The 10,951-nt window shown below is 45.5% G+C and overlaps 1 protein-coding gene across 2 annotated transcripts; it reads left to right on the top strand.

Annotated features, from left to right (window-relative positions):
- The first annotated feature begins 3,919 nt into the window (after nucleotides 1-3,919).
- LOC308619353 (spermatogenesis-associated protein 31A6-like) lies at nucleotides 3,920-6,873 on the top strand. 2 transcript variants are annotated; one of them, XM_081238009.1, is made up of 3 exons: nucleotides 3,920-4,129; nucleotides 4,485-4,545; nucleotides 4,774-6,873. In XM_081238009.1, the coding sequence occupies exon 3, from the start codon at nucleotides 4,904-4,906 to the stop codon at nucleotides 6,794-6,796; it is 1,893 nt and encodes a 630-aa protein (XP_081094135.1). In that variant the 5' UTR covers nucleotides 3,920-4,129; nucleotides 4,485-4,545; nucleotides 4,774-4,903; the 3' UTR covers nucleotides 6,797-6,873. The 2 variants fall into 2 exon arrangements, with proteins under 2 accessions (XP_081094135.1, XP_081094134.1); XM_081238008.1 differs by having other exon boundaries at nucleotides 4,485-6,873.
- The last annotated feature ends 4,078 nt before the right edge of the window (nucleotides 6,874-10,951 follow it).

Below are 10,951 nucleotides of genomic sequence, written 5' to 3'. Positions count from 1 at the left end.
TAGGAATGCTGCTTTCAATTTGCAGAAACAGTACACCCATCCCCCCGCCCCATCCCGAGAGTGTACCTTTGCTTCGATATACTTTGCTTTGGGCTTGCTTCACTTCGCTGAAATAGCCTGTTCTCAGAAACAGCCTGCTCTTCCTCTCTCCTTCTTTCTCTCCCTCTCTGAGAGTGTACCTATGCTTATATCAACTTTGCTTTGTGCTTAAGCTTAACCTGGTAGTTTGCGATCCTTTGCTTACTATCATGGAACCAAGATAGCTGGTCCAGGCCTTCCACTGACCTCCTCGGTTGAAGCTATTTTGTTACAAAGCATGTCCACATGGTGACAGACCTCAGTCTAAATTTTGATAAAAGGTTGAATTAAGGTGAGAATATCATATGGGAGGAAAAGACTGTAGGAAAAATAGTAGATGTAGGAGATATGTTTGTGAAAGTGCACATTCATGGCAATATAGCCAAATAACCTCACATGCCCACGTTCCCACTAAAACTGTATAAAATTATGACCAACAAGCAGAGAATACACATTATTTTAAAGCCCTCATGGGGCATTAAGACATATTTACCATGTGAATCCTTCAGTGAATCTTGTGTTACTGCTAAGGGATGTCATAAGGGGATTTTGTGTAAGACTCAAAGCTCCCTTTCTATATGGTTCAGGCTGGACTTGAAGCTTCAGGGGCCTGGGAGGATGGGGCAGGAAAGGCAAGGCACACTCAGAAAAGAGAATACATCCATAACACACTAGGAATATCTGAAGAGGCTGCTCAAGACCTGGCTCAGCCCCAAGGGTTTGACCCCTAGTCCTACTCTTCACCCTACAGCCCTTTAGGGTCAGGACCTTGGCTCACCCTAACCCATTCCTAGCTTCCGGGTATAGAATGAGTGCACATGTCTGAATGTTAATGTTCTCTCAAAATTTACATGTTGAAATCCTACCTCTTAAAGATAGGAGGCGGGGCCGTGCAAAAGTGCTTATGAGCCTTCATGAATGGGATTAGTGCCTTATAAAAGAGACTCCAGAGATATCTCTAGCCTCCTCCCATCATATGAGGATACAGAGAGAAGGCTCCAGCTGTGAACCAGGAAGAGAGCTCTCACTACGAGGTGGCCATACTGGTGACTTGATCTTGGGCTTCCCAGCCTCCAGAACTGTGGTAATAAATGTCTGTTGTTTTTAATCTACCCAGTCTATGGTATATTGTTATAGCAGCCCTAATGGATTAAGACCACATATTTCAAAATTTATCTGGAGAGTGGGGATTGTCTTATCATTGCAAACTAAGAAGTTGGGTTGAGACAACGTATGAAAGATTTTTTTTTAAGTAGAAAATTATGGATTATTGGATTTGAAAGTACTAGATTGGTTAAGGAACATGAGTACGTGTGTGTGTGCGTGTTTGCAGTGTGTCCCAAAAGTTTTTGTGCAGTTTAAAGATTTACTAACTCCAGAATTATAAACACTACAAACTTACAAAAACATCATTTGAAGGTTTAACTGTTACCAGATGCAAGTCTGTGTGCCTGATGCACAGTGAGGCTAAATACTGAAACATCAGAGTTTGAAGCAGAGAAAGGTTTACACAGTGCCATGCAAGAAGACATGTCGCTCATGCCCAGGAAAAACCCCAAACTCCCTGAAGGCTTTCAGCAAAGCCTTTTTAAAGGCAAGGTGAGGGAGGGGCATGACTAATTGTTGCAAATATCTTGGTGTTGGATCCTTTGTTCTAGGGGCTGGCCAGACGGGTCAGATCCTGGTCAGGTCATGTGTTCCTGTAAACGTCCAACAAAACAATGATTATTCTCTGTTGTGCAACTTTTTATCTCCATGAATGGGCTCTTAAAAGTCAGAGCCGGGGCTTCCCTGGTGGCGCAGTGGTTAAGAATCTGCCTGCCAATGCAGGGGACACGGGTTCGAGCCCTGGCCTGGGAAGATCCCACATGCCGCGGAGCAACTAAGCCCGTGCGCCACAACTACTGAGCCTGCTCATCTGGAGCTTGTGCTCCGCAACAGGAGAGGCCGCGACAGTGAGAGGCCCGCGCACCACGATGAAGAGTGGCCCCAGCTCGCCGCAACTAGAGAAAGCCCTCGCACAGAAACGAAGACCCAACACAGCCTTAAATAAATAAATAAATAAATAAATAATAAATTTATTTTAAAAAAAAAGTCAGAGCCTTAGAAATAGTCTATCCTGTATATTTCAGGCTCTAGGCAACATTGTTTTACAAAAAGTGCAAAGCCAGCCTGGATCACACGGATGGACAGAGTTAGCTCAGGCAACAAAGCATAAAGATTAAAGTAAAAAAGATCTCATGTGGAGGCAAATTTGTTCTTCCCTATTATATAACTATTTATAATTCTTTCATACTTATGAATTTTGAAAAATAAATTATTTTAATTTTTGTGCGTAGTTCCCTCTGATAGAAAATGAGGCAAAACATACACTATTCAAAATTCACAAAACTAAATAAGTGTAAAAGAAATTCAAGTTCTATCCCTGGGTTTACACAAGACACATACATGATGTGGGAAAGTTGGAGCTGAGGACAAAGGAAATCCTGAGTAAAAATGTCTGTGAAACAGCCAGTCTTCCAGGGTCAGCTTAAGATGTTCAAGAGTTATCAAGTTGGTGGGCCTCAAGTAAAGGTCTCTAATGGATGAAGGAACCAGGTTCCAGATGGAATGAAGAGAAAATTGGCTAAGGTCTCTCTGACAGGATGAGAGTAGTTGGAAGGAGGGATCTGGAAGCCCCAGGAGGGTGCAGGTGTCTGTGGGTGTGGATGGGAAGGAGGGGCAGTGATTCAGCCTATTTCTCTTATTGCCCCTCCCCCACACTCAGGAGCCCTTTGTGACAAGGCCACAGCTCTGTGATGCAGGCCTGGGGTTCTGCCATCAAGTGAACTCCCAGTGCTCTGTTGCCTGAGGGCAGCAATGCAGTTCAGAAGATGGAGAATCTCTTTTCTTTGAAAGACATTGTTGCTATCTGGCTGAGATCCAGCCCAACTTCCTGGGTGATTGATATCATCCTTGGGTTCCTGTGTGGACTGGGGCTCTTCCTAATGTTACTCCACTGCTTCCAGAGTAATCTATTCTTAGCACCACCTAGGAAACATAGAAACATCAGGAAGGTAAGAAACCTTTGGCTTAATCCCAGCAGAGATTCTCTCTTTTTTTCTTATTCTTATTTCCACTTTTCTAAACCACGTAGAGAGACTCCTGAGATGGGAACTCTCAGAAAAGTATAGAACATCATCCTTCTAGGGAAAAGCCAGGCCAGAGAGGGGTTAGAGTGGGCATGAGGATTTCTAGCCTAAGATCTTAGACCAGGAGTTCAGGTATGGTAGAGGGCTCCAGGGCAAGTCCCAAATGCAGTGACTAATGGTTAAGGACTGGATTACGAAGAGTTCAATCTCTGCAGGAAGGCTGACCCCTGAGCCCTGGTTCACCAGCCACCTTCCCACAGCGGGTGTCTCAAGTGAGACCTTCCTCTGTGTTGGGGCTGAGCCCCTGAGAGCCTGAGAGAAGAGGCTGGAGTGGAGGTCTGGCCTTGGGAAGCAGAATCCTATCTGACAAAGCTCACGTGGGCATTTAGGTCTGAGGATATGTGTGTTTCTTGATCAGAGGAACAGTGACAGAAGAAATCTATGGTGATTAAAACTTAAAAAATCCTTCTTGGGCTTCCCTGGTGGTGCAGTGGTTGAGAGTCCCCCTGCCAATGCAGGGGACGCAGGTTTGTGCCCCGGTCCGGGATGATCCCACGTGCCACGGAGTGGCAGGGCCTGTGAGCCATGGCCTCTGGGCCTGTGCGTCCGGAGCCTGTGCTCCGCAACGGGAGAGGCCACAACAGTGAGAGGCCCGCATACCCCCCCAAAAAAAAAAAATTCTTTGCACTCTTCAAAGAAAAACTGAAAATATTGTTATCCACTTTAAAAATAAGTAAAAGGGGAAAAAAACCCACAGAGTTTTAGTTAAATGTAGAAAGTCATGTTGTTCATGAACACAGCTTGCCTAGATAGAGGACAGTGAGAGTTGGGTGTTAGCCCCTCACTTTTTCTTATCTCTCAGCATCAAGTAAAGCTGAAGGGGAGGAGCAGGAGTAGGAAGAAAAGTGGATCTTTGAAAGGTAAGCCTTTGCCATTCAGCCCTGCGCGACCCGAGAGTTAGCTTCCATCTCTCCTAATCCTGAGGACCCAGCTTCACGGTCTCTGAGGATGCCAGGGGCAGAGCTTATTCCTCAGGAAACAGAGCCTGAGCCTAATTAACAGAGCCTAATTAACGTGGAAGCACTTTGCAAAGGACAAACCCTTTTCAAGTGAGACTTAGCATCACTGTCAGGGACATGTGGCCTTGGACACTGATACTTGGGCTCCAGAGTCTAATCCTCCAAAGATTTCCCTTAAAGGGTCATTGCACTCAGCCTCCTGAAAGACTCTTAGGCCTCTGCCTTCACCACCATGACCCAGTCTCCTGATTTCCAGCTTTCAGAGATTGCCTGGAAGAACTGGAGGGGACTCACGACCTGGTTTCACTTCTGCAAAGGTAAAGAACCTTTCCCCTTCTCTCCTGGGTCGTCCTTCCTCCCAGAGCCTCTAATGTGACCCCAGCCCTGGGAGGGGGAGCCATGGGAGGGCGTGGCTAAGGCCCTAGGGTGAGGGAGAGCAGGAGCATTAAGAAGTCAGTGTGGGGGCAGAGGAGGGTTCTTGGGCTGCAGGTGCCCACCCCTGCCTGTCCTGTCCGGCCATCCTGGCCCCATCTGCTCTCCTACAGCTGCCTGGGGAGGCTTCCTGGCAAGGGCAACTTTCATCAGCTCTCATGTCAAGACCCTCCTGGTGAGACGTGCAAAGCCGTGCCTGCTGGAGCCTGTGGAAGATACTGCTTGAAGGGTTGGGAACCCTGCATGAACACCTCCTGTAGGGTTTCCTTCCCTGATCCAGACACTCGAGAGGTGCTGGAAGCACATATTAAAAGGGTTTGGGTAAAGCACAGGTGGACCCTACCCCTCAAGGTCCTCAAGCCCATAAATCTCTTTAAGTCGAAAAAGTTCCAACCCTCCACCGTTCTGCAGTTTGCCACTTCCCCTTCAGCCACCTGTGTGTCTGGGTCCCACTCAACAGTCAAGTTTGCTGAGTTCCTGGAGAAACCTCCTCGGGCTCATTCAGGAGAGAAGGTGATAACAGAAGAGTCAGTTCCTACCCTGAAGAGGCCTCTCCTTGTCCCCTCAACTGTGTGTAAGGAAATCCAGAGTACCCTGGGAGCGGTTCCATCTATTGACTACCATGGGCCCTCAAAGGCTTCTCTGACTGGACAGGAGGGCAGGCCACCTTCTCAGTCCCTCACACTCAGCCTTGTGGGCAGAACCTGGAAGAGTGAGAGTGTGGAAGGGGTCAAGAGGGACAGCCTAGAGCCAGGTCCAATTTCAGCAATGGTCAGGAATGAGCCAAGAGAGGAGAGTGGTGGTCAGGCCTCACGAGACCCCTGCCATAGGGTAACAGTGATGGAGGTGAACTTAGGATCCCAATCTTTGAGAGGTGAAGAGGCCAGGGAGGCTGTGGAGGCCAAGGAGTCTCCTGCTCTTCAACCACAGTCTAGTGTTATCTTGGAAACCAAAGTGTTGACAAAATCCCAAACCACAAATGTACATATGAGGAGTTTAGAGGTGCCAGGGGCCAGTAGAAGTTTCCTACTACCTAGACTGTCTGTTTTCCAACATCCAGGTGAGCCATGCCTTAACATGGAGGTTGCTAGTGAGTTTAACTCCAAAGTAAAGGTACAGTCAGACAACCAGCTTCAGGACTTTCCCAAACACAGGTTCCTTGCTGCAGACAACTTGGCTTCTCAGGTGCCTCAGTGCCATCCCCAGAGAGTCCCCACCAGAGACAGGTTAGCTTCCCAGGAGCCAAGTGGCCTTATGGAAGCCCAAAGGAGCCACCTAGGGCAGCAGGAGCCCAAAACTTCAAAACTCCAAGACTCATGGAAGAGCCAGAGCAAGATGATTGCCCCTACTTACAAAAGAGAGGACTGTAGGAGGCATAAACCAGGAGAGCATGAAGAAAGGTTTAAAGAATTAGGGACCTCTCAAGCTGGAAGTATGAGCCGCCCTGCCCAGGTCAGGGGAATAACAGACTCTATTGGGAGCAGATGTCTCCAGCTCATGCCAGAGAAGAAACATAGCCCTCCAGAAAGCCTCTTCAGAAAAAGGATGAGGCTATTTTTAAAGTGGATTTTCCCCAAGAAAAAAGTCAATGGTCGAGATGCTCTGCAAAAAAAAAAGCCCATATCAGCCACTGCCCAGAGTCACGGATCAGTCAAAAGCAGATCAACCTTGAAGAGTGAGACTGCTGAGGGTCGGGCACGCATGACAGCTGTTGGACAGATCCCAGAAGAAAAAAGAGCAATTCACCATGGACTACATGCCACAAAGTTAAATGAACACAAACTGGAATTCCAAGTCCCAGTATGTGGGTGTTTCTGCTACCATAGGCTTACCTCCTACCCAGAGCAAGGGAGAATGATGGGTTATACAGCCTGCAGTCATAAAGCCACCTCCAAGGGCCAGAGTTGTTCTATCAGGGAAAGGGAAGTCAGACACCAACATAGTTTAAAAAGTGTAAGGTTCGACGATGAGCAGCTGGGCCTAAGGTGCCTCCCATCCTTGCCCCCCAAGAAGAGTTTGTTTCCAGTTAGTACCTGCCAGTATGGGCCAAGGATTCCAGGTGCCCCAGCCCGCCATCAACACTACTGTCCAAGGCATTGTCATCTTTGGGGAGGTGTCTTGCCTGGTCGACAGTAAAATCCTTCTTTAGTCTTCCCTTTAGTAGGAAAACATGTCTCCAAGTAAAAATTCAGTCCATGTAGAGAAAATGATTTTCTCATTAACACATCCAAGATATTTAATGTTCCCCAATACATATATATATATATATATATACATATTTTTTTTCTAATAAAAACATAGTGTAATGGCTGCTGTCTGTGCTGTGCACTTTGTCTTCTAGAAGGGAGGGGCATGGAGGGAGGTGGACAGTAGCATCACAAGCTTGCTCCTTGTCTCGTGTCCCTTCATTGCACCTTATGATACTGTCATTACACAAACCAAAATTACTCTAACAATGAGATGGGAAAAACCTATGAAGCCCACACCCAAGGACCTGGTTCAACCAGTCTTTCTCCTTCTTCTATGCTACTTTGAACTTTATGCAACTGTAGTGGATAGGTTTACACGATAGGGCCGGACATTGCAATTTAGGCTCCAGGAAGTGTCAGAGCCAAGTGGATGGAAGTTTGGGGGGAATAGAGTATGGGCTCTGAGTTCAGAAACAGGAGAAATCTTGCCCCTGGATCTCTTGGTAGGGAATATACAACATCTGCTCTTAAGAGTTCCTTCTCTCTCTGCTGAAGGCTGGGATTGAGATATGCCCTATGAACCCCTTTTAGCTTAGGCATAATAAAATGTACAGCATCACCCTCCCCCACCTCTGTTTTTCCTAGACTTTAGAGCAGCAGCAAGGATGGCATTTCCAGCTCTGTGTGTGTAGGTGGGGGGAGTATCAGGGAGGCTGCTGAGGGCTGTGTTGAGTGCAGTCCCATATAAATGAATGGCTATGTTCATGGGTCACCTACCTTCCACTCTATGTTAACCCCAGAGAAGGAGTTTTGGATGAATGGAATAGGGGTGTGACTGTGGGTAGTAACTATCTGATGGTCAAACACTGTGAACTTAGGGTGGGACGTAGGTGTAGAAAAATCCCTGGATCGAAGGAAGGAGGCAAAGTGGTACCAGATTCCCATAAATGTGCAGTTGTGAAAGAGCAGCCCCCTGACATACAACCACCATCTAAAGGCCTAAAGGGGAGGAAAAGTTAAGGGTCCAGTAGCTCATCATGACCCCACCCCAGGGTCTCTACCCTATTCCAACTCTAAGATCACAGACCTAGAGAAACCACCTTTAGGTCAAAACAGAAGGTCAAACTTATAGAAGTAAAGCAAATCAGGGAAGGTTAATCTCTTAATACTATATTTAATAAGCTTACACATCCTCACCTCTTGACTTTTAGGAAGGGTAACATAACAATAGGTGTAAAAGCCAGGACTAGGGAACTTGGGATGTGACTCCTAGTCTGGTGACCTTCATGTAAACACATGGCCCAAGGACTGCTCCAGGGGAGAGGTGGGGACTGGCCTGTGATTGTGTAGTAAGCCTTGCCTGTCTCCCAGTCCTTGATCACCCCAGAGCCTGGCAGGTGAAGAAGCAATCAGACAGGATTTGTGGTGGTGTGGAGGTGACCTGGCAAAGTGGATGGGGCAGGGTGCAATCCAGGGGTGTTCCACTGATCTGCTTCTAGCACAGCTTTTCTTGTCTCCTGACCCCCATCCATATGGAAAAGCAGGGAGACGAGGAAGAATTTCTCTAGAGTGATTTGGTGCTTTCTGCCATGTGCAGGGCGCGTGGTGGACACAGCTCCAGGTGGTGTGTTTCTCATTGTGGCGATTTCTGTTCCAGCTGATGCCCCTGATCCAGATGACAACAGAAATGGACCCCATCCCCCATCCCTGTCAGGCCCCTCAACACGTGGAAATGCTGTGACCTGGGGTGGAGGGGGCAGAGTGAGCACAGGACTGCTCACACCCCTGGTTTCTCCCTGGAGCCAGGCCCTACCTCTGGGCCCCAATTCCCAAGGCAGCCTCCAGAATGGGCAGAGCAGTGAGAGTGGAGCCAGGACTTGTGGGAGGGGTCGGTACCCAGAGGAAAGAGTTGACAGGGCTGGGACCTGAGCCTGGCTGCTGCTGGGTGCTCTCAGGGGCACCCAGAAGTGAGTTCTGGGAATATGGGGAAGCTGGACTTGGACCCCCCCTGGCTCCTGCTGGGAGAGTGCCACAGACAGGTGATGCTGATGGAACAGCAAGAAAACAGAAAGAATCAAGTCCCTTTGCCTTTCTCTTGCTGCTCCGTCTTCCATAAGGTACAGTAAGACAAGAAATGGAGAGACCAAAAGAAAAAAAGAAATGGAGAGACCCAGAGACAATACACAAAGACGTCACCGACACACCTCTCAAGAGAGATTTCTCACACAAACACCTCTCTCAGAGATCACATACTGAGACCTCACACAGGGACCTCATGTTGCTTCACAGACCCTCAGACAGAAACCTAGCACAGATTTAACAGATTTCCCAGAGATACCTTCCAAAGGGACCTCATACAGAGACTTCACACAGAGATCTCACCCAGAGACAACACACAGAGACTTGGCACAAAGACCTCACAGAGACCTCACATCTATTCTTCAGTATCCATTGACAAGCCTTTCTTAGTGAATATGAAACCACTTAGCAAACTGGCAGCATGATAAATATATTATCAGTTGTGCCCCTCTGAGATCCACCAGACACTCACTGTCAGCATTACTCTAAATGGGGACATGTTTGAGAAGTTTTGTTCTTTTGGAATGTCACTGCCTCTGAACAAAAGAATTGTACATTCCAAATGTAGATTTTCAAATTTCTTTCTTAGGTGTTCATTAGCTTGAAAATCACATATTACATTATTTTATTTTTATTTATTTTAGAAGAATGAAGAAAATAATGTTTATTTCTTAGAAATGCATGTAGTACTCTATTTTTTTATTTTAAAAGATTTTTAGTGGAGTATAGTTGAGTTACAAATTTGTGTTAGTTTCAGGTGTACAGCAAAGGGAGCCAGTTACACATATACATATGTCCACTTTTTTAAAAGATTCTTTTCCCATAGAGGCCATTACAGAGTATTGAGTAGAGCTCCCCGTGCTATACAGTAGGTTATTATTATCTATTTTGTATATAGTCGTGTGTATATGTCAATCCCAATCTCCCAATTTATCCTTCCCCCCTTATCTCCTGGTAACCATAAGTTTTCATTTGTACCCTTTTTTTAGGAGAATCACAAATGTTAAGCACAACTAAAACACTGTCAGTCTCCAGTGAGAGAAAATATTTGTCCAGTTTTAGTTATCATCCAGTCAAATGGTATCTGGCACATTTTTTATTTTATTGAGGACAGAACTTAAACTTGAGATGGCTTACTTGTTTCCTTTGGGAACATAAGAAAAACCTGCAACAAAGGTACTCTAGGAATGAAATAAACCAAGAAAGAAGCATCCGGACTCACATTCACTTCCCAGAGGGCTGTGTAACTAGCACATTATTTTGCACATAATAGCTTGCATCAGGTTTGTGGGCTTTGCTTTATTTTTTAACAGGCCAATAATCATGTGAGGATTTTTCACAAGTCAAATTTCTGGTTTTAAATTTTACATTCTGGCAAAATTATGCTTCTGAATATTAGTTTATTTCTTAAAATGTGGTAATGCCCTAAAATGATATTACACAATCATAACGTTCAGCTAACATACTTAAAAAGATGGGCTATTAAGGATTCATTCTTAAATAATTCTATGAAATGCACATTGTCTAAGACATGCAGTTAGGATCCACTTTATATTCATTATAGGGTTAACACATTGCTTAAAAAATTTTTGAAAGATTATAAAATATGTGACTTAGCCTATGCTTGACATTCTACATGTTACCTCATAAAATTACTGAGGGAAGGATATCTTAATATCTGAATTGAAGGTAGTGTACATTTAATCTACATCTGGCTTATAACAATGAATAATGAAAGGCTTTCATTTATTATATAGCTCACACTTTCCAAAGGGTACACTTCTAAAAGACTACTGATTTCTCACTGCTAATAAGCAACCTATTGTCCTTGCCTTGTTAAAATCTATTTTAATGACAGCTGGTTGTCTCCCAGATTATCCATTGGTATTACAGCGTCACGGTCTTTTAAGAGGAGCAGGGCTGACACGAGGACTCTTTGGGCTTATTTCTACAAGAAATTTAGTTTTTCTATTCTCCTAATTAAACAATGTATAATTATTAATTTTCCCCTTTACTCCTTTAT

This window comes from Mesoplodon bidens (genome assembly GCF_964165515.1).
Source record: "Mesoplodon bidens genome assembly, chromosome: 6".
In the NCBI taxonomy this organism is placed as follows: domain Eukaryota; kingdom Metazoa; phylum Chordata; class Mammalia; order Artiodactyla; family Ziphiidae; genus Mesoplodon; species Mesoplodon bidens.
The sequence above is the reverse complement of the archived record's forward strand: the minus strand, read 5'-3'. Positions and strand labels throughout refer to the sequence as shown.

What these genes read in the sequence shown, in the direction of transcription:
- LOC308619353 (XM_081238009.1), top strand. Translation starts at nt 4,904, where the DNA reads ATGAACACCTCCTGTAGGGTTTCCTTCCCTGATCCAGACACTCGAGAG.